A 23,742-nucleotide genomic window follows, 5' to 3' on the forward strand; every position below is an offset into this window, starting at 1 on the left:
TTATATTTAAAATAATAGTAACTTCATCAGATACTATCTTATACAAAAAAAATTGAAACTTATTAAAATTATTTTAATTTATAATCAATAATTATGAATAAATAATTTTTCTCTAAACATTTGTATATTGTTCTTAATTTTTTCCTAATTAAAATAAGTTATAAAGAAATTAAGTAAATTAAATGTTATCAATATCTCAATTAAAATTTAATTTTTTCAAATTATAATTTATAGAATATATATTATAATGAGCATTTAAAATTATAAGAATAAAATAAATATGATATAAAAAAAAATAAATAATATAAATATTTCTTAATAATGATTTAATAATGATTAAAATTTAATAATGATTATATTATTCGCAAATATTTAAACATTGTTTTAATAAAAATTTCTATCATTACTCGGTTTATATCATATAGATAACTTAATGTTTGCTTCAAACAATTATTTAATATATATGTCATATCTATAAATATTTATATGATATAAGGCTATAACATACTTATGATCTAAGGCTACAATAGCGATAGTCATGACATCTCACGACAATGAAAGTAACATCGAAGAATTTTATATTACTATACTTCCGGTTTAATAAAATCAAAATTTTTTTCTTCTGTTTCGAGTTATTTTTAGCAATTTCTGTAAATATTAAAATAATAACCTATTTTACAATATTTAATCTTTGATAAATATTTATTAATAGAATTTTATATGAAAAAAGTTTTTTTTGGAAATATACATATATTTATTAAGCAGAAAAGGTAAACTTAAAGTAGACAATGAGAATGAAAGTTTTTATTATTATATTTTTCCTCTTGATTTTAACGTCAAATGGAACAAGTTTTGGTAGAAAAAAATCTAAATGTCGAAAGGACAGTGAGAAAACTTTAAGTAAAAACGATGAGAACTTAACAGTCGATTATTATTATAATTGTGACCCAACAGAATTTGGAATAGTACAAAAGATTCCGTATTTGCGTTCTTGTTCGACATGTGACACTATAGAAATCAATTTCTCTTCCGCTTGTATCAGATGTGGAATGTGCCTTGCCATTGCTGATAAGGTTTAATTCATTTTCATTTTTTTCGTCCGTCTTATTCTCTTTTCCTTGCACAAATTATCCTAATATGTGCATTTTATTATTTTATATTTTATCGTTTTTTTAAAAATTTTTTAATCTCTTAATATTAGTTTTCTTAATATTTTATTTCTTCAAGAAAAAAGAAATACATTTATAATTATATGCAAAATTTTAAAAATTCTTATGTAAGATTAACGTTTTTTCATTTTTATTTTAAAATTATAAATGTATAATATAATATTCATGAGAAAGAGAAATAAGAATGAAATAGAGAAAAATCAGGTCAAAAGTTGTCATTTCTCAAATATACTGCAGAGTTAAATTATATTCATATATAAATATTTATATATTTTTATTTTTAAACGATTTGAGTATATTACATTAGATTGCTCGTAAAGTTTGTAGCAAAATTAATATCTGTATTGCTTTTATAAATAGATTGCTATTATACTTTTTATTTTTAATATATACAAATAATTTAACATTTTTTATAAAATACATAAAACAAAAATTTTAATATCCAATCATAATTATATACTATTTATATGTTAATTATATAGTATAAAAATAATATATAAAATTTTTTTACAATATTCATAATTATTATAAATGTAATAAAATTAACTTTTAATTCCACTAAATGTTACACCAATACAACCAGAATTGTATCAATTATTAGAAATTTTGTGAATGTTTGAAGCAAATCAATAACAAAAAATAATAATAATTCATTTGTATATATTTTTTTAGAATAAGAATAAAAATGAAAGAATAAAATCCATATAGATATAAAAATTGATTATATAATTATTAATTAAATATAATAAAAAATTACAATAATAAATCGTGACATATGTATTCAGAAGTTTAAAATTTTCGCAGTCAGCATTATTATTAACACACAGTAGAAAATTATTTAATTATAATTTTAAAATATAATAATTATTTTAATAATTATTTATTTGGAAAAATATATTTATATTTATAAATAGATATATAAATAAATTAAAGAAATAAAATAAAAAAAAATAATTGAAATAATTAATTCTAATTAATAATAAATAATTAATCCTTAACTTATAACAGTTCTAACTTTTTCAATAATTTATGTTAATTATATTTTTTATTAAATATTTACATTTTATTTAATATATTTACAAGAATATATTTATATTTAGTAGTATATTATATATTAATTTATACATTAATTATCATATTATATATTAACTTATAACAGTTCTAACTTTTTCAATAATTTATGTTAATTATATTTTTCGGCGGTAATGTCAAATTATTCAGCTCCACAATCGAAATTTGGAGAAAAGAGAAATGGATTTTAGATCTAAAATTTTAGTCTTCGGTACTTATTTTTTTGAAATATTAATAAAAAACTTTCAATATTATACATTGATAACTACATACAAATATTCTAATTCATTGAATGCTGTTATCTAAATATTATTAATACAACAATGCAATTAATTGTCGTTGCAATTAATGATATTTAAATAGCACATAAAAAATCTCAATTCATCAAAAATCTAATCACTTATTACCAAGAAATTAAACACGTTTGATTTATCGAATGCAAATATTGACAGCTACGAGCAAAATAGAAAAATTAATTTGCAACATAAAAGGAATATAAAAACATTTGATAGATATAACAATTATTATTATATTGGATACATTTTGAATATGATTAATTCCACAAAGTAATAGATATTGGTTATGTCAGAATTTGAAAACAATTTTCGTAACATTGTTAATATTTGCAATTTTTTATGGAAACAATTGAAAATTTTACATAGAAAATATTATAATCGGTTATTATAATGACGACGATTTCTACAAGCAAAAATTGTCACATCAATTAAATACTGAAAGTTGTTTATTAATATTTCGAAAACTAATAAATATTCGAAGTTAAAATTTTATATTTGGAATCTATATTCTCTCTCTTATTATCTTTCCATTTTTTTCCATTTCCTATCTTTCCATTATTGATCATTTTCGAAATTTTTGCTTCTTTATTTTGAAATTATATAATTTTTCAAAAACTTTATACAAAAAATTTATATATTCATACAGTATGAGATTTATACATATAAACATGATATTTATAAATATTTATGAATATGTTTAAAATTTATAAAAAAATTTATACAAAAAGTATACATATTCATAAGTATGAGATTTATATATATATGTCATGATCTTTATAAATATTTATGAATATGTTTACATTTACATTACATTTATGTTTTTTACTGATTGTTGATTGAAAGTTATGTTTCTTAGATAAATCAAACGCTATTAGATGTACACGAAGTGCTACCTAATGCATGTTTTAACGATACCGAAATTGAGCTTCTTTTGAGAACCATATGTGATCATTCTTTTCAATAGTAAATATTTCATAAATAAATTAATTTACTAATTGAAAAAGATAAACATGTATTTATGATTCTTTAACAGCTATGGTCTTCACGAAGTAAATGGAAGAAGATATATTTCTGATAAATTACCAGGTTCTGTTATAGTGAGTACTACTGCTGATGGACTTTGGGGAAAAAGGTGAGTGGTATATTATTAAAAATATGCATTTTATTTTTAAGCAATTAATTAAAATATCTAGTTTTAAAAGCATTAAATTTAATAAAAAGAAAAAAATATCATTTTTTTAATTAATTTAAGTATTATATATATAATTATGTAAATGTTAATATAGAAAAAATATAGAAAAGAGCATATCTCATTGATTTCGATGATTTTAAATTTAATAATAATATGTTATTGAAAATAAGATTTTGAACAACTGTTTTCTACAATACTATGCTGCTTTTATGTTGCAAATTGGTTTTTTGTACTCTGGCTAATACTTTTAATATTTGATATGTGATAGGACAAATTCATTTTTTTAATTATTTTTTTTTAATCATTGTTTAATTTTTTGAGAATGAGTAATCAAATTTTTAATGAACTGTAAATGATACATACAAAATCAATGTAGCAATATTCAAAATTAATTATCAACTATTTGATATTCGACGATATATTACATTATTATAATTATAAATATACTATAATAGTATACTATAATATTAGTATATTAGTATTATAATTATAAATATAAAATTAATGTTTTATTCATATATTTTAATGTACATCTAAATGAGCAGCATTCGATTAGTAATATCTTGTAATATATAAAAAAATTTTTATTAAAATCTCATAAATTATAAATATGTTAAAATTTTAATCAATAATCCTTCTCTTTCTAAATTTCGTCTTTATCAGTGATAGAGACTTTTGAGAATTATAACTTTTTTTTTTTCATTATTATTATAATTTTTATGTTTAAAAATTAATAAATTATAAAAAATTTAAATTTATAAATTTTAAGTAATAAAAATAATATTTATTAATATTTAAAAAATATTTTATCTTTATTTTATTTGATATTTAATATACATAAGAATTTTCTTCATATCTATTGAAAAAGATTGTGATTATAAATTTTAACAATAATATTTTAAGAATAATTAAGAAATCGCATAATTAATTTTAAATAAATTAAAAATTTCTTATAATTTATTATGTAATATAATAATTTATTATATACTTATATATTTATGATTGTATGTTCTTTTTTTTTTCTCTTTTTATATTTTATTTTATTTAGATTAAGCGATCTTTGTCATTATTATCTTGATGAAATCGGTGAAATATCATTGTACAAGCAGTGGCAACAGTGGTACGATGATGATGAAAAAAATGATGATTTATATAACATCATGTGTCGGTAATAAAATGAGATTCTTAATTGAATAAAAAATTGAATAAAAAAATATGTTTATTAATACGTTTTTTATTATATTCTTGACGTTTTAGAAATATACATGGTCTATTACGAGATTGTAAGAGTATGGAAAATATTGAGAAATACGAATATCCATGTAAAACTTTCAATGCTAAAGTAAAAATCTCTGCAACTTTCGACAGATATGGTTATCGAAGTTAATATTATCCATCGCGTAATAAACTAAACGACAAATATGTAAATACAATTGTAACATATAATTCAAATATATGATTATTTATATACTTTTTCTAGTTATATTATTCAAATATAAGTAAACATAAATTAATATAATTTGTTTTGTTTTAATGGTTTTTTAATGATTCTTTAGTGATAATATTATCCTATACGCAATAATTATGTAAATAAATATTAAAAACTATTATCATTAATAATCCAAAAATGTTTAACTTTTAGATAATGAATTGATAAAAATGCTGAAATTATTTTTAGTCAATTCACTTTACTATTAAATAAGATTAAGAAGGTGTAGTTACAAATATTATTTAACAAATTATTTTATCATTATTGCATTTTAGTCGAATCTCGTATTAAATCGCAGTCAACCGATTAAATGCTAATTTTTAACTTCTTCCTATATCAAATTTCTATTCAAAAATTCTAAATGATATAAAATTTGAGATTGAAAATAAGAAATAAAAAATAACCTAATTTAAAGGAGAATTTTATTATAATTTTTAATCATTAACTTCATCTTATTTCTCATCCTAATCTCTATTATTTTACATCAATTTTAATATTTTTAATTTTTATCGAATTTAATCATTCACATCGATATCATGTAATAAACAAACAATTGCAAAAAAATAGAAAAAAATGATTAGCAATGATAATGCATGCATAATATGGAAGAAATATTTTAATTGATGAGATACCTTATAAAAAAGGTATTTTATTTAAATGTAAAAATTGATAAGAATATAAAATAAAAAGAATATTAGTTAAATTAGATTATATTTAGGTTGTTATAAATAATTATTATTAATTAGATTATAAATAATTGAAGTTTATGTTAATAGAAACGGAAATAGACAAATATAAAGTGCGACTTTATTTTTACATATATAGTCATCTTCGTTTCATTTACAAACAAGCAAATTAAATTAATTGTCAATCAACATTTTTGTATTTGTTTTGATTTCTAGAAATGATTTTTCTACAAATATATTCCAAAAAATATATTATTAACATTTTCCGTATGAAATAATCATCGCATAAGATTCATCTAATTCAATCAAATTAATTTTTTAAATTAAACGCTATAAATTACTTTTTTAATAACAAATTTTAAAATTATTAAATAATTTTTTATTTAATTATTTGTATTAAGTTATTAAATTATTATTAAAAAAATGAAAAATTAATTTTGCAATGATATATTTTAGATTTAATAAAAATTTTTACATTTTTGTTTTTGTTTTTGTTTATATCTATTTCGATATATATTAGATAAAACAAAAAAAAGATTGAAAAAATAATGAATGATTTACTTTCTATTATGAGAATGTTATATGATATTTTTTATGACACTTTCAGAGTTAATAAACGTGTTTATTTATAATCATTAAGTTTATTAAAGTTTTACGCTATATATCATATTGATTACATATTTATTTATATATGTAGATAGTATATGATCTATGCATTGATTGGTCCATCGCATGATTAAAATCGTGTAAATATTTGAAATGATAGAAAGATTATTTAAATTTCCGGAGTAACAAGCTCTGATATCTGTTGATATGAACTAAGTTGTTTTTTATTTACAATTATTTCTTATTTTGCTCATATTTTTGTATATAAAATATATATTTATATATTTTGTATATATATTCTGTATATATTTTGTATATTTTTCATATTTGATGTGAATATAAATTTGATATAAATTTGATTTGATGATATATTTAAGTCATAATTAAAAAAAACATTTTATATGATTTTACGTATTAATCATTTGCAGCTTAAATAATCTTGTATAACTTCTATTTAATTTTATTAAAATTTCTTGTTCTTTTTTGATAATGTTAAAAGATGTTTCAGAAATAAGTTGAATAGTTTTGAAAAATACATACTTTGGCATAATTTTTTTTTGTAAGTATGCGTAGATTATTGATTTTTTTTAAACGAAAAATATATTTTTTAATACATTATTCGATCCAAGTAAATATTTCTCACGAAAAATATTCACATAAAAACCGAAACATCATTACTTTAGGAGATATTACATTTGATAATTATTTTTAATAAGTGTTTTTGATAATTCTGATAATCAAGAAAGTTTAAAAATCACTTAATCTTTAAATTTATAACACTTATTTCAGAATCATACTCAAACTGCGATAATTTATTCTTTTTTATCTTGCTTTGTTATTGTTTTGATCTCTGATATAAATGCTTCATTTATTTCTATTTCATATTTTTGTTTATTCGTTACAATTTAAGAACAAGGCGCAAGTTTTAAAAAATTATACTTAAATTGTTGAAATATAATCAAAATAAAGTTATAAAAAAAAATTTGATATTGTTAATCGTCATGATTATATATACAATTTTCAGATGAAATTTTGGATTGAATAATAAACTAATTAAACATTGCATAAATTTTCAATTTATAACAATAGAATTTTACTATTTAAAACTTCAATGCATATGAAAGTGAAATAATATAATTTATTTTTAAAGATAAATGATATTTATCTTTTGAAAGATTATTCTGAGTTTAATTCAAAAAAGTTAAGTTATATTAGGTTATGTTATGGATACCGCCAATAATTGCTTGCTTTAAAGATTTTTAATAATAAATAAGATTTAATAGTCCTTTGGAATAAAAAAAAACGAAATCTTATTATATTCTGAGAAAATAGGTTGTAATACATTTTGTATACTATTATATTTCATTATTATTTTCATTATTATTTCAAATAAAATGTAAGATAGACATTCAATGGAACTTCTTGTTTTATGTTCTGAAATACCGATTGTACAAAAAATTAGAGTGTTTAGTTATGCCCTCTACAATTTAAAGCAACGAATATAAATTATATTCAATCCAATTATTGAAATAAGTAAAGAAAACAAAGATATATTATAGATAAAGAAAAAAAATAAGTATAAATATACTTATTACATTTTTATACATATAATCATTACATCTACAGTGTGTGTGTGTGTGTGTGTGTGTGTGTGTGTGTATTGCAGATTAAAAAATTTCATGAATTTTTATATCAGTAATAAGATTCCTGTATATCAATTTCATACAAGTTATTCAAAATTTTTTTCTTTTGGCTATAATATTGAGATATTATCAATTTTTCAAATTTATTTTAAAAATTTCTCTAAATATAATTTACTAAAATTATTGATGAAATGAAAAAGAAATTAACTTGCTCTCTGATCTCAATAATTTTTATATATATTATAGACGAGATTTTGAATAATTTTTTCCTATATATGTAATCATCAGTTTCAGTTTTTAGATATTTGCAAAAATATTTACAAAAATATATACAAAAAACTATGGCATATAAAAAAAAATTATTATTATGCCATATACTATTCATAAAATATGATGTTAAGATAAAATATGCGTTATCATGCGACTGTTCCTATTAACTATTATATTCATATAAACATATCACGGTGGCTGGTACCAAAATTATAGTATTACACGTGTGAGCAGTGAATGATATTGACTCCTTAAAAGAAAAAAATTAGCAATGACATTAAGAACACAATGTTTTTCAAGTCTCAACATATCTGCTCGCAAGATCGTCCTATTAGTTACAGCCTTTACAATAGCATTCAATGTACATAATATGCATAATTTATAATAAATTATTAATTCACAATAAACTTATAGTCATATTTTTTTTAATTTAGTTTTAATTTTATTACATTTTAATTTTTACTACAGCATAAATATTTATATATTTAGATTCTTATATTGTGTTTGTTTTATTATGGTTTTCGATCGATCACTCATAATCTTTCTAAAAAGTTATTTACATAGACATAAATCATCACTTTATATATATATATATATTTATATACATATAGCAATGCAATCAATCGTGTGACTGGATATACAGAAAAACGATCGTTTTAAAATCAGTCAGTCGTGTAATTCGACGACTCTTTTTCTGGGAAAAAGACAACTTTGATTTTTCTTTTATAAAAATATGATTTTGTTGATGAAAATAAGATTAAATATATAAGTGAAATGATTTTATATTATACATAATAATAATAATATTGCGAATTTATCTAACATTTCGCTCACTCTTATTTCCAATAAAATGATTATTGGAATCTTTTCCTTTCATTATTATTTATTCTCTTTCAATCGTACACTTTCTTTCCTTGTCACCGTCTAAACAAAAGTCGCTATTGTTAGAAATGAACAATCGAATTGCCGATATCAAACGAAGTTGTGAAACTCGATCGTCTAATTGATAAACATGACATACCATTTTTTATAATTAGCTGATTTCAATCTGCTACCGCTTATGCATGTTATGTATATTTCGAAAGAAATTTCAATGTGATATATAAGTTCTTCAAATAAAAATGAATGTAATAAAGATTATAATATTTATTTTATTAATATTTTTAAAAATAAAAACTTTTGCAATTATGACGTATTAAAATTGAAATAAATGTAAAAAAATTATAAGCATAATATTTTCCATGCAAAACTATCTAGTAACTTTCTAGTTAATTGCCTTATTTAGTAATCTTTATAAGAATATTATATATATATTTTAATATAAAATTTTATAATTATACATTTTGTTTAAATTTTACAAGAGACTATATTTTATTCAAGATTTTACATTAAAATAAAAATTTTAATTTTAATCACTATGAATGTTATAATCTTATTTTGTATTAAATAACATAGAGAATGACATTAAAGTGATGACATGAAGAGAGCTTTAGAACCCTTCAAAATATAGAACCAAAAATGTATTATATGTATAACTAAATGTACTAATGTACTGTATGTATAAATAATATAAAATATACATAAATTAATTGATACATAGATTAATTGTATGATATAGATAATCTTCGATTATTAAAATCAAACTTTAAATTCAATTATTAACACAAATAAAATATTTACAAAAATATGAAGTGTTTCTAGACATTATAACAATCAAAAAATTCATATATGTAAGAACATTGTGAGTTTTATTTTAATATTCCGTTAAATAAAATGTACAACAATAACTGTAAGTTAGAAAACTCAGTTGAATGTATGACAATATAACTTTCCAACAAAAAAAAAAACAATAAACTTATACACTTTTAGAGACAGAAAAAATATGCAATTTTTCAAATCGCAAGTCATAGGCGCATGTTTTAATTATTTGAATAAAATAGCACATCGTGATAATGATAGATGCTCGAATATCCGGAATTAAAAACGCAATAATGAATAATTTATCTGCTACCCGGCTTACTTCTGCACGTCTCTTTGCCATCTGTGGACTATGCAGATCTGTATTTAATTCAAGATAGAACGCGTATTAAAGTCAATACTAATGGTTACATCTATTTATTCATATGTTTTGCAACAAAGATGGTTCATCTTGATCTTTCCACAAATGTATTCCTAAACTGCTTAAGGAGATTTATTGCATTACGATACAGCTTTCAGAACTGTTAAAACTTAGAATCCTAATAATAGCGTGGGTCATCATTGGCATATGAACTTTGGTTTTGATCATCTGGTGAATCGAACACAATTGACAGTGAACTTCGTAATAATTATTTTTATTACTATATTCCATTGCTCCAGGAACAGGTTAACAACAATTTTGCAAAACAATTCACAATTTCTTTAACATTTTTCGTGAAGTTTCTAAAATCTAATCTACTTTCTTATTAATCAATGATGAAAAGGAAAAATTATATTATTTTTCAATCGATCAATCTTATTTCTATCAAGTCTCGATCTTGGAGATCCCGAAAACTGGCCCCAATTCGCTCCTTTCAAGTTACTGTATCTTTTCCAGGTGGAAAATTTTGATTCGTAACGAGATCGATCAATATCTTCATCTGAATCTATATAATCGTTTTTCTCCTTTCTTTTTTTCACCGAAATTTCTTCTCTCGAATGTTTTGTAGATAAGTTCGACGCGAGACAATCATTGTTTATCGATGAATTGTCTTTACAATCATGGTCGTGAGAAAATTCGCTTCGAGGAACGTTATGGGAACGCAATTGTGATTGAAAAGAGAAATGCGAGAATGATTTAAAACGGGGTAGGTGAGAAGGCATCAGACGACGTTGGCGCACACGTCGTACGATTGTTTCTTTCATTTGTCGCCTCTTGTGCCAAATTCTCTCAACGATCCAAATGGAAATAGCCACCACACCGCCAGCGATCAAGATGAAAAAGGCTGAGTAAACGTCGGCGAGTCTAGCACTGTGAAACGTAGTTGATGATTTGCATCGAGGCATCTCTGGTAACATTTGTTCCGTTATCCTGTTCAGAACACCTCGTTCTCGTATTTTCAGAATGCTGAAAAATATATCGTTAACTAGAGATCTCTGTTTAAAATTTTTCTTTCATTTCTTTTCAGAATGAAATTGATAGAATATTGATAGAATATTGATTTAGAATATTGAAAAGATAAATAAGATGAAAGGATAAAATCACATTAAAATATTGTTCAAGTATACTTCAATATGTATGAAACTATGAAATACGTTTTAAAATGATTAATTATAGAGTGATATTAATATTGAAATAATATCATTGAATAATTGAAATGCAACAATTTTCTCTAAATATTTTTTAACGACAGTTCATTTTTATACCAGTATAATCTATAAACTTATCCTTTTTTATTTATAATTAAAAATAATTGTAGAATACGTACTTTAAATTAATGATCTTTTTGTAAGGACAAGAATTAGCCATGGGTAGAGCCACCATCGTGAACGTTTGTGGAAGGGGTAGCTCCCTCAAAGTGCATCGTTCTTGAATCAATGTGGATCTGAGAGTGCGACGTGCTAGAGTGGCGCTTACGAAGAAACCATAATGCCCTTTCACGGCCTTCATAAGTCCAGAACTCGTATCCAATTTAGATTCTCGGTTATTGTACGCTCTTATGTATAATTGTCGAAGATTGCTATCGTTTACGTTCTTTTTGCAATAATAAGGAAAAAAATTATATACATTTGAATAAAGTTACAAATTTGATTTTTTTTTTTTTGACAATTTGCTAAAAGCTATTTCCTCACCGATTTCAATAAGTATATTTTTAGGCATATACTTTTAATTTAATTAAAATGAAATGACTTAATTAAAGAAATATATGTTTTATTTTGTATAGTATATATATTGCTCAAAATAATGTTCTTAACAATATATTTCAAATTCATTGAAATTAATAAGAAAATAGTTTTTTGATGTTTATCTTTCATTTAATAAACTCACTCTGATATATTCATCGTCAGTAATACTATATCCTAATTTAAAATCGTGCGATAAAATATCAGTGATGGACTTGATACCACTTGCTTGCACTGATAAAATTGAAGTAATGAAACCAGCATACGCATTATACATAACCAAAGCGAATATCAAAGTGAATAATAATATTGTTTTTCCTGATGGATTGCATGGTGTCCATGGAGAACCTGTTTTTAATAAAATTCTCTTTAAATATGTGTTAATATGCATTAATTCAATGACAAATATTTTTTATGAAACCTTGCATGCACATTATACTGATGCACCAAAGTGCAGCCTCTCCTATTCCAACACGTTTCGCTTCCTCATAATGTAAAACAGTTTTTGCCGTGTAAATGATCAATCCCATAGATATTAGTATGACGAAATAAGTGAACGCGACGCAACTTAATAAGCAATTATTAAATGGTTGACGAAATATGTCTCTCATTGTTCCACTTTCTAATGGATGATAATAAATATTCCTCCTATAAAAAATATATATATATATATATGATTTTCGATATATTTAATACATTTTAATTTCAATATATAAAGTTATACAAAATAGTCTGAAATTTATACAATGAGATCAGAGAGATTTTATGGATCAAAATAAGATAAAAATAAAGAATAACAAAATTCGGAAGAAATTCATTTTCAAGAAAGATTTATTTGAATATCAATTGAATTTAATTATCGAATTAATAAATATTTAACTCATATATAAATAACCGATATTATTATATAATAGATTGCTGTTCTTGAGATATGAGAATGAAATATAAGAAATGATGATAATAAAATAACCATTGTACTCTTAATCATTTTTAATTTTTAATTATTCTTGATTTTTATTTTATTTCGAATCATCACTTCATTTATATTATGGATTTTGAACTATTATATATAAACAGGAATAACAAGGAATAAAATTACATTTCTATATGAAAAACTGTTATTCTTATAAACTTATTTATTAGTTATATTCAAAGTTCGACCGAGTAATATATATCGATAAAGATAAAAAGGAATAAAATTTATTTCTTTTGAAGCTTATTTTTTTAAAATTTGAAAAGCTTTATAATATTGGATAAACTCGAATTAATTTGTAATACAGATTATTAATATTTTTTCGCTGGTAAAACAATATCATGTACTTAATTCTAATTTAATTTAAAAAAAGAAATGAAAAATAATATTAATGATTTAATTTACATAATAAAAAGTTGATTAGAAATAATGCTTTTGTATTCAAAAAAATGTTGATTTCATTTCCTTTAACAAAACATTATTTTATGTATAATTCATTTATAATTTATTTTTTAAATTCATTTATTACGTTTGCATGCGCATAATTTTGATTTCATTAAAATTAGAATTAAAATTTAAATATGTGCATATCATATCCTTGCATCAATTTTCGAATTATATTCAGAATATATTATTGCAAAATAAAACGAATAAAATTACAAAATAATTTGAATTTTATTATACGAAATAAACTGAGTAATTATACGAAATAACTTTGAAAATGTAACCGTGTATTTTTAAAATTTTTTTTATCTATTATTCGTTTATACAAGTGTCTCACTTATCGGTATACTTATTATTTTTTGCCAAAATATTTCAATATCATTTAATAAAAGAATTCTAAAATCTCATTTTTATTTTACATACACGGCTAAGATACAATTCATCAAGTGTCTATCTTATTTGTAAACATCTACAACTAATATTTATATCTACAACTATTGAATTGCAAAAAAAAATATATATATATATATATAAAAAATACAAAAAAATATTCTACCGAAAATATTCTATTATTAGTTACGATAAGTGCCATCGCACAACTTATTGCATTTTAACTGTCAATGTATATACAAATGATTTTTTTGAAAAAAAATTCATTCTATATTTTTTTCTTATTTTTTTACAAGAAATCATAACGAATTAAATATTATTCGGTCGAAATCTATATAATAATTTTTTTTTGTTCAAGAAATTTTTTAAATTTCTTGAAAAATTTTATTGTCGTTAAATTTTGTTGTAAAAAATTTATAATTTATAAAATATTCTTCTCACATATAACGAATTAGAGGATGACTAAATGACATTTCCGCTTGTCGTTCTTTGTTTACAGTGATATATCCCAGTCCAATATCTACTTCTCCACTCACAACATCTCCAAGTAGATTACTCCAAACTTTGTTATTCAAAGCACCTAACTTCTCGTGCGGCACCAGTTCAATGCTGCAAACATTTCATTCATCTAAATATCAAACAGATTGATAATTACTGTATATATTTTGTTTTTTTTTACTTTATGATTAAGAAAACGTTTTATAGAATATTCGGACCAGTTAAAAAATTTAAGATTCTAGAGATTAAACTAAACAAAATTTATTGAAAAAAAGAAAATCAAAAATAACAATTTGATTTTATTATCTTTTATCTTAGATAATTATTTTATAACTTATATTTTATAATTATTTTATATTATTTATTACTAATGTTCAAATTATTAATAACAAAAAATTAAGATTAGAAGTATCTGGATTAATAATAACATCTTTTTTTAATAACCATTTAATATTTAATATTTAATATTTATTAAATTGTAATATTTAAATAAAAAAATAAAATAATGCATTTACAAAAAAAGAAAATCAAATTCTTTAAAAAAATTAGAATATTTTTATTAGATTACAGATTATTTAGTTTCACAATTTTAGGAAATATATAAATCATGTTTTTTAAATTATTTGTTATATACTGTATTATCAAACTCTATATTTATTTTTCATTTGATAAACAATCTTTTTTAATAAATTTTCTCTATTAATTAATAATATTCACTTCTCATTATTGATCATACATTTTGATTTATATTATATATTTTTAATAATAAAATGCTTATAAATGTAATAAGTAATGGTTACTATATTCCAAAAATTCAAAGAATTAAAGAAAAAAACATTTACTTGCAATGTATATATTTTAATTATAATTTTATATTATACAGTGCCGAATAAAATTGTAAACTTTATTATTTTTTTATAATTATTTTATTCAGTAAATAATTTTTAAAGATATAAATTTGCAAATATTTATTATGTAGAATATTTTTGTTATTTATATTCTTAATTTATAATAGAATTATATTTATAATAAAAAAAATAAATATTGTATACTTAATTAATAAATAAATATTGTATATCAAATTTGATGAATCCAAATCTATATTTAGCATTTACTATTTATTTATTTAAGAAGAATATTATAATATTATAATCTAATATGAACAGTACAGATATATTACATAATAAATATTTGCAATTTTTTTGATCTTTAATAATTTATTAATAAAAATAATTATAAATATATATAATGAATTCATAATTTTGACATTGCATATTTAAATAGATTTTGAATTTATCATATTATTTTTGCCCTTTGTTATTTTTGATTTCAATTTCATTTATATAAAAGGAATTTATTTATGAAATTATAAACAATTTATAAACAATTAATTTTGTATTAAATAAATTAACTCCAAAATACAGTAAATAAATCTTATTTCAAAATTAAATTAAATCGCTTATAACATAAAAAATAAATTATAACGAATATTTTTTCATATCAACTTTTGTTTTTGTATTTAATCTCGATTCATATCTTAAATTTTCCATTTATTTTGTTTGCTTAACTATAATTCCGGAAGCTTTTTCTTCACAAAGAGTTACATAAAGATGAGTTATTAAAATAAAATAAAATAAAAATATCATTAATTTTATGATAACTAAAATCACCAGACAATTATCTTCCATGATATGTTTTTTTTTCATGTTTTTTTATAAAAATTTATATGTACGTTTGTTAATATCTCAAAATTTTTTTTTTTCGATATGATAATTTTTAACCTATGATCTGGAATATAATAATAGTAGGAACAGTTATAATAATTTACATTTTAATTATTCTTGCATCTTCATATAAAATTATAATATTGTATATAATATTGCTATAAATAAAATATAATTATAAAAACAGTAAAAGTTAATCGAAAAGTTTATATAACAAAAGTTACAAAAGTTTCTATGTTACTTTACGTGTATTCAATCGATAAATAAAAAATATTATTGAAATCAAAAAAAATTCTTATTTGAATAAAATTTTGTAAGTTTGTAAAACATAATAGATTATAATATATGAATTTTTTTTTATGGAATATTTTGAAAATGTAATTGATTGTTTAAATTTCAAAATTCTTTTTTTATTTCGTTTTTTTAAATATAATTTTAATTTTATGAGATAAAGCGAAACTTTAAATATAATTTTATAAAAAATAGTCTTAATAAAAGTATATTTAATATTCAAAAAAAAAAATCCTACAATTTTAAGAATTAATTTTCTCAAAAAGATTTTTCATTTATAAAAAAATTGCTCTAAATATAACCCATTATACACTCTCATTAAAATAAAAATTTAATTGGGAATTTTTATTGTAATGAAAAAATTTTTTTATTAAAACATTTTCTAATTTATAAATATAATTATCCTTATATCATTCAGAGAAAAAAATTCTCTTTTCAATCATTGCATTGGTAAATTAATTACATAATAATTTATTAGTAACAATTAATTCCAAAAAAATATTACTCATGAATATATTATGATATCTATCGCAAAAGAATTTATTTCCTTGTTTTACTTGTAAATATAGGATCAAATTCACTGTAATTCATAAACAATTATAAAATATTTCTTTTGCGAAGAATACGTTATAATTTATTCAAATATATTGCTATTGCAATTGAATTTCAATAAAAAGATTGTAATTTGAAGGATATTAATTTAATTTATATATGAATATTAATTTGAAAAATTTTATATAAGAATTTTTAATTTTAATTTTATATAAAAGATATTAATTTGAAGAATTTAATAATTAGAAATGATTCAAGAATTAGGCCTTCAGCCATTATATTTTTTATCTTTTGTGTCCTTTTAAAAGGATATTTAAGAGTAACTATAATTGAGATATACAATTGATATAACAATTGTTGTCAAATTAGCCTTATTAAAGCGACTGAAACTTAAAAAATAAAAATAAGCTTATTTCCGTATTAAAAAAATATATAAAATTATTAAATTATTATTTTCTTATTTTATGTAAATCAAAAAAATTTTGATTAATTTTTTAATAACATGAGTTCTATTTTAAGAATTAATAACAGAAAATTGTCAACACTAGTCAAATCGAAATACTGTTATATTTTGTTCATGTGATAAATATTTTCATATTTATAAAATAAATAATAAATAATAATAAATAAACTATAATATAGTCTTAAAATAAATAATAAACTATGAAAAATATCGAAATATATTACAACCAAAGTATACAAAGTATACAAACAACTTAAAAATTATAATATACTGCAAAAATTTAATTTTAATTTCTTTAATGATTATTCAAAATTTTTTATCTAGTTCCATTGACGTACTGTTACTTATTTTTTAACCAAAATAATTTAAATTCCATAAAATTCAATCTAATGTATAATGTATATATCAAATAATGCATACCTCGCATTTACACTATTAGCGACGAAGGTGGCGAAATCGAGAAGTGGCGCAATATCATTCATCTCCTCCTCATTTACATCCATTTGACCATCGATTGTTCCGTTCAAAACGCCAAAGATAATCGGTTTTCCTTTAAATTCGTTTCTCAGTTTCACGCTGATCGGATTGTGTAAAGACCACGAGTCCAGATTCCAAGAACCGAGGAAATTGGTCACCAGACTGGTATTGTCGGAATATCGGATTTTATATACATGAATAAAATGAAATAACAACGTTCCATTCTCGAGAACCGCGTAATTCAAGTTGATTGACGCATTTTCATCGAAACGTTTGATTGGTGGTTCTCGGAAATCGAAATGATTTCCATAGTGTTGTAAAGATGCACAAGTTCTGAAAAAACATAGTTTTCATTGATCGATTTGTGATATAATGAAAAATAAATGAGATAAATTAGTAATTTCAAACATAAAAGTTAATCAAGGATAATTATTTCGCATAAATCAAACATTTCGAACAATCAGGTTGTTAAAACAAATTAAAACTATAGAAATCAGGTTTCATAGCAAATTAAGTGGAACTTTGAATATGGTATTGAATTTTCAAGAGATTATTAAAATTGCAAAATTTTATTCCTCAGATGATTAAATGTCCATATTAAATAACTATGAATCGATATTAAATCAATATTAATCAATATTAAGTCAATAAATATTAAATTATTATAAATCAATATAATTAATTTGTATTGAATTATGTGATATATGAAAAATAATTTTAATATTATAAAAATGTTAAATTCAATTAAATTATAATTTTAATTATGAATAATGAATAAAATATCAAGAGTCAAATAATAATTTAATTATATTTTTAATTTTATAATATCGTTGATCAAATGGAGATAAAAATAAATTTGAAAATTTAGCAAATTTTTGAATTATATATAAAGAAGTACATACTTGAATTATTCTTTTCAAACATCAAAATTTTTCTCATTAAGAAATAAGATATGTACATGTATAATGAATGATATTGATATGAAATTATAATAATAATAGTCTAATTTGAATTTTTTTACAAGATTTAAATTTCTAATTTCTTATAACATTGAATTAACATTTAAAATATTTTAATTAATTATGTAAATAGTTTTATGTTCTTAGAATTTATTTTTTTTTTCACATTATCATTTAAAATAGTAAATAATGCAAACGTGACTTTTAACACATTTCTTGTTTAATAAACAACTGATGATTGATCAAAAACTGAAATTAAAACACTAAACATAACATAATAATTATTTATAAATATATTATTTATAAATATTGTATTTCAATGAAATATGTTGAAATATGTTGTAAACATAAATATTTTAAACAATGTTTCCATTAATAGCATATTAATATGGCTTAATTTTAATTTCTAAGATATTTTCAATAAATGTTATCTATAATAATTATTCATAAAAAGCAATCTCAATTCTAATTTTCTTAAATTTTGGATATGTTAAAAAAGACTCCCGAATAATGCATTTTATCTGAATAATTATTACAGTTATAATCCTAAAATTATAACAAAAAAAAAATTTTTCTTTTAATATAGATCCTAAAAAAATCTATCTTAGTCTAACTAGTCTACAATATATCTTATTATAATTATCATTGCAATTTTATATAAATTTATATTTTTATATAATTTTATTTTTAAACATTCGAATAGTGTAAAAAGTACATCTTTCTTTTTATTATAATTTTTGAGGCACGTCATGTTTTGGACAAAGTTTTTTAAAATAATTATTTAGTAAATAGGCAGAATTATTTTATATGTTACATTACAGATATATCGATAGTTTCTTGCGAATATTTTAGAAACTAAAATAGCAATATATATAGAAAAAAATTATTCAAAATCATGCTCTTATTGAAAGCGGTACCTCAACAATTTTTTGTAAATAATTATTCATAATATAATGCATAAATTACCTATTCCAATATATTCGAGATAATTTCTGGATTATTTCGTATGTTGTTGTAGGTGTTGCCACTATTACATCGCTATCGATACCAATATTCAAATGTCGAAGCACAGTATCGATTGTTGTATCCATATTTCTCATAGTTATCATTAACCACGAGATATAATAATTGAATTGAAATTTTTGCGATGCCTGAAATATTCATTTCAAATTAATTATAAACTCAGAACTTAAATCGTATAATCCGTGTAAACTGTGATTATAATTACTATATAATCTTCTTCTTTTTTGTCAACAATTTCATAATAATTATTACGATAATTTATTTATAATTTTATTCACGATATTAAAAATTTAAAATCTAATCCATAAAATAAAATATAAACATAGAATAATTAACAAGAAAGTAGCATCGAATAATTAACATCAAAAATTTTACATAACAATTCGACAGAAATAAATATTAAAATTTTATTTTTTTTTTTTTAAATATTTATTTAAAATTCATAAATTTTAAAAAATCGTTTACTTATCTATGAGAACAAATATTTCATAGAGTATAATCCGACAAAATTATGCAATTCAAAATTATGAAATACAAATACAAATATCGAAGAATAAATTCCGTCCGTAAGACCATTTTCATTCTGATTCTTACCGCATGAAGTATATTATCAGGGGCCGTTAGGTTAAGTCCATCCAATAGAACTATCGATCCAATGCGATGCTTCTGGATCGTAAGAGCATCAAGTATATTTGGATTAGTAGCCGATTGAATTGATATGCCAATTCCTTCATCGGATAAGCATGCGATCAAAGGCCTGGTATAAGTAAAGACACAATCTGTGCCAAAGATAAAGTTAAATGAAAGCGGAGATATATTTTAATTGTGAACGATATACAAGGGTCATGTTATTGAAATCCTCGATTAAATTAAATTAACATTCGTTAAATATGATACTAAGCATTACATTCATATTTCCATATATGGAAACGAAGAGTGTCGTGCACGTGAATCATTTTGAGGAGGAATATATCACCATTGATAATTATGATATTGCAATCAATATGTATATATATGTATATAATTAAAGTTTGCGGATTTATTTTCCTAATATTTTTTATTGGGTAATGGAAGGCAATAATTAGATAATTTGTAAAAAAAATTTTAATATAGATATAATTTAACAAAGAAAGTTACAATTGATGCTGCGTAGATTTGATGATGTTTTTATACTTCTGTTTTTAATGTCTTAGCAAAGACGATCATACGTAAAAAATTATTTGCATTGAGCCTTATAATTAGATGTCAAATTCTTTTAAAATAGATAAGTTTTTTCTAACAACCGAGATAACCTTTATTATAACAATAACAATTTATTATAATAATAATAATTTATTACATTTTTTATAACTTAATTACATAACTTTTTTTTTATTTTATAATTTTTTTTATTAATATTTATCTAAAAAAAGAAAAGAAAATTAAAAACTTAAAAAAAATTATTTAAATTTTTTAAAAGCGCTTATAATCAACTTTTTTATAATCACTTTTCCGACTCAAATTTTTTGAGTGAATAACACCAATTTAATTAAATTATTAAAGATAGAATTGATATCTATTTTGTTATATTTTTCAAATTAATTTATTATCTGGATAATTTTTTTCTTATAATAATTTTTTCGTTTGAAAGATATTATTAAAGATGACATTAAATTCATATTTCAAAAAATATATTTTATTTTACTTACCTAAAGAAGTTAAATTCTCAAATAATACTATTTGATCCCATGTTTTCCATTTAGCAAATTCCAAGATTAATTGCAATGTTAATGGCGAAGGTAAAATACAAGCGCTAGTTATCATACAAAATGGTAATACAAAAAATTTCGTTTTCATTTTTGTATAAATATGAAAAAGATGAAATATTTATAAATTTCTAAGAAATTTATTCTAATTCGTTATTCAGAATATCTCATTGTAATAATGTAATCAGAAATTTTTTAATTATTTTTAAGAATTTATTCTTTTAGAAAATCCATTTAGAATATCTGGCTGTAATATGACAAATTTGAAAAAAATTTTTTTTTTTTAGAAAAAAATAATCATAACATTCTTTTAGAAATTACGTCATATAGACATATAGACATATAATACATACATGCATCTTATATTTTATCTTTTATCTTCATAATTATAATCACGAAAATTTGTGCATTATGCTTTTAAAATTAATATTTCTGGTGAATTGCTATATTGGTATATTATTCGATAATTTTTTTCTAACTTATTTTATTTAATTATAACTTATTTTAATAATTATCTTTATAACAATTAACTTAATTAAGAATTTAATTGGTGAAAATTCTTATCGTTAATTTAATTTCGATAAATGTTATGAAATATGAAAAAATGCCTATTTTCACCAAATATATCAATATCTCTACGAAACACGAAACGCTTTAGACAACGATCGAATGTAGACTGAGGATTATCTAGATGTAGTTTTTTCGTCTTTAGTTTTAACGCATGTGAAAATGTTCCAATAAAATATTATTTATTTTTTTCACCATTGAAATTAAATTATATAAATAATATCATGCATGATATATATTTTTCTTAGCAAATGCAAATTTTTCAATGTTTTGCATATTAAACAACCAATTCTAAGCTGAATCATTATTTAACAAAATACTGCCTAAGGCAATATAGAATAATTTTCCATAATTTAATGAAATAAAATTATCAATTATTCAAAAGATGAAAACTATATAGAAAAAAAAAAAATTATTTTTTTTTTATTTCATTTTTATATTTTTTAGATGATAAAGTAGATGATAAAAGAAAGTATTTTAATGTTAAAATTCAAAATAATATTAATGTTCAAAAAATCACTTAATAAATCTGATGATGTTTTAAATCTCTACATAAATATACAGGAAAATAATTGGAAAATAATGAATCTACGCTTATTATAACAATAAAAAAATATAGTTTATCAAATTTTTTCTTTTATGATCTTCATATATAAGTTTTATTTTTATCAATTTTTATAATTGTTATTTAGTTTGTTTATACAGTTACGATTATTTTTTTCTAATTTAATTTTTTTGAAAGTGAAATGTATATACATAGAATATACATATATGTAGTTATACATATAATTATTTAGAAATTCCATTTGCTGATGATGATTTGTGGGAAAAAGGAATTATAATGATGGATTCAGATTACTATATTTGAAAAAATCAACGAGGCATATTGACGATACAAAACTCTTGAATGAGGACAATAATGTGTCGATAATAGTATTTACCTCATGTCGACAGCAAATCGATAGAATTGATGCAATCGATGCATCAATTGAAGAAAAGAATTGCTATTATCCATGATATTTACGAAACTGTTTCGTATAATAGTACGTATAACAATATAATTTTGTTTTTCATAGAAAAAAAAAATAAATTTCATGTAGAAAGATATTTTTTATTTTTTTTTTTATATATAAAATTTCTTTATAAGTTTAGAATATCTTTCTTTAATTGTACTAAAATTATATACATTCATATATGTATATGTATATTTTTAAAGATATTTTTACTAATATTACTAAAATGAAATGTTTTTATATCTAATTTTATTAGATTTTAACTTTAATTTGTAACAAACAAGTTTATTTTAATATTAAAGTTTTAAATTTTTATTTTTTTTTTATACACTTTAAAAAT

General features: G+C 20.7%; 2 protein-coding genes across 3 annotated transcripts; one reads left to right on the top strand and one right to left on the bottom strand.

Annotated features, from left to right (window-relative positions):
- Window positions 1–525: 525 nt before the first annotated feature.
- On the top strand, window positions 526–5,198 carry LOC105735647 (marginal zone B- and B1-cell-specific protein). 2 transcript variants are annotated; one of them, XM_012487363.3, is made up of 5 exons: window positions 526–1,073; window positions 3,393–3,499; window positions 3,570–3,668; window positions 4,777–4,896; window positions 4,986–5,198. In XM_012487363.3, the coding sequence occupies exons 1-5, from the start codon at window positions 789–791 to the stop codon at window positions 5,113–5,115; spliced, it is 741 nt and encodes a 246-aa protein (XP_012342817.2). In that variant the 5' UTR covers window positions 526–788; the 3' UTR covers window positions 5,116–5,198. The 2 variants fall into 2 exon arrangements, with proteins under 2 accessions (XP_012342817.2, XP_086759572.1); XM_086903446.1 differs by lacking the exon at window positions 4,986–5,198 and having other exon boundaries at window positions 551–1,073; window positions 4,777–4,900.
- Window positions 5,199–10,149: 4,951 nt separating this feature from the next.
- LOC100869593 (ionotropic receptor 84a) lies at window positions 10,150–22,500 on the bottom strand. Its single transcript, XM_012487436.3, has 10 exons — window positions 22,176–22,500; window positions 21,766–22,069; window positions 20,672–20,856; window positions 20,021–20,205; window positions 18,039–18,428; window positions 14,532–14,699; window positions 12,705–12,931; window positions 12,429–12,631; window positions 11,869–12,134; window positions 10,150–11,507 (listed from the first exon to the last, which is right to left on the bottom strand). The coding sequence occupies exons 2-10, from the start codon at window positions 21,911–21,913 to the stop codon at window positions 10,871–10,873; spliced, it is 2,409 nt and encodes an 802-aa protein (XP_012342890.2). The 5' UTR covers window positions 21,914–22,069; window positions 22,176–22,500; the 3' UTR covers window positions 10,150–10,870.
- Window positions 22,501–23,742: the final 1,242 nt, after the last annotated feature.

Source organism: Apis florea, unplaced genomic scaffold (assembly GCF_048593485.1).
Source record: "Apis florea isolate Af1SG1 unplaced genomic scaffold, ASM4859348v1 contig_2291_pilon, whole genome shotgun sequence".
Taxonomy (NCBI): Eukaryota; Metazoa; Arthropoda; class Insecta; order Hymenoptera; family Apidae; genus Apis; species Apis florea.

What these genes read in the sequence shown, in the direction of transcription:
- LOC100869593 (XM_012487436.3), bottom strand. Translation starts at nt 21,913, where the DNA reads ATGAAAACGAAATTTTTTGTATTACCATTTTGTATGATAACTAGCGCT. An exon ending in TCTCGAATATATTGGAATAG is followed by an intron (nt 18,429 to 20,020) that starts GTAATTTATGCA and finishes ATGTTTTTTCAG; the next exon opens with AACTTGTGCATCTTTACAAC. An exon ending in CAGTATAATGTGCATGCAAG is followed by an intron (nt 12,632 to 12,704) that starts GTTTCATAAAAA and finishes TATTAAAAACAG; the next exon opens with GTTCTCCATGGACACCATGC.
- LOC105735647 (XM_012487363.3), top strand. Translation starts at nt 789, where the DNA reads ATGAGAATGAAAGTTTTTATTATTATATTTTTCCTCTTGATTTTAACG. An exon ending in GCCTTGCCATTGCTGATAAG is followed by an intron (nt 1,074 to 3,392) that starts GTTTAATTCATT and finishes TATGTTTCTTAG; the next exon opens with ATAAATCAAACGCTATTAGA. An exon ending in TTATATAACATCATGTGTCG is followed by an intron (nt 4,897 to 4,985) that starts GTAATAAAATGA and finishes TTGACGTTTTAG; the next exon opens with AAATATACATGGTCTATTAC.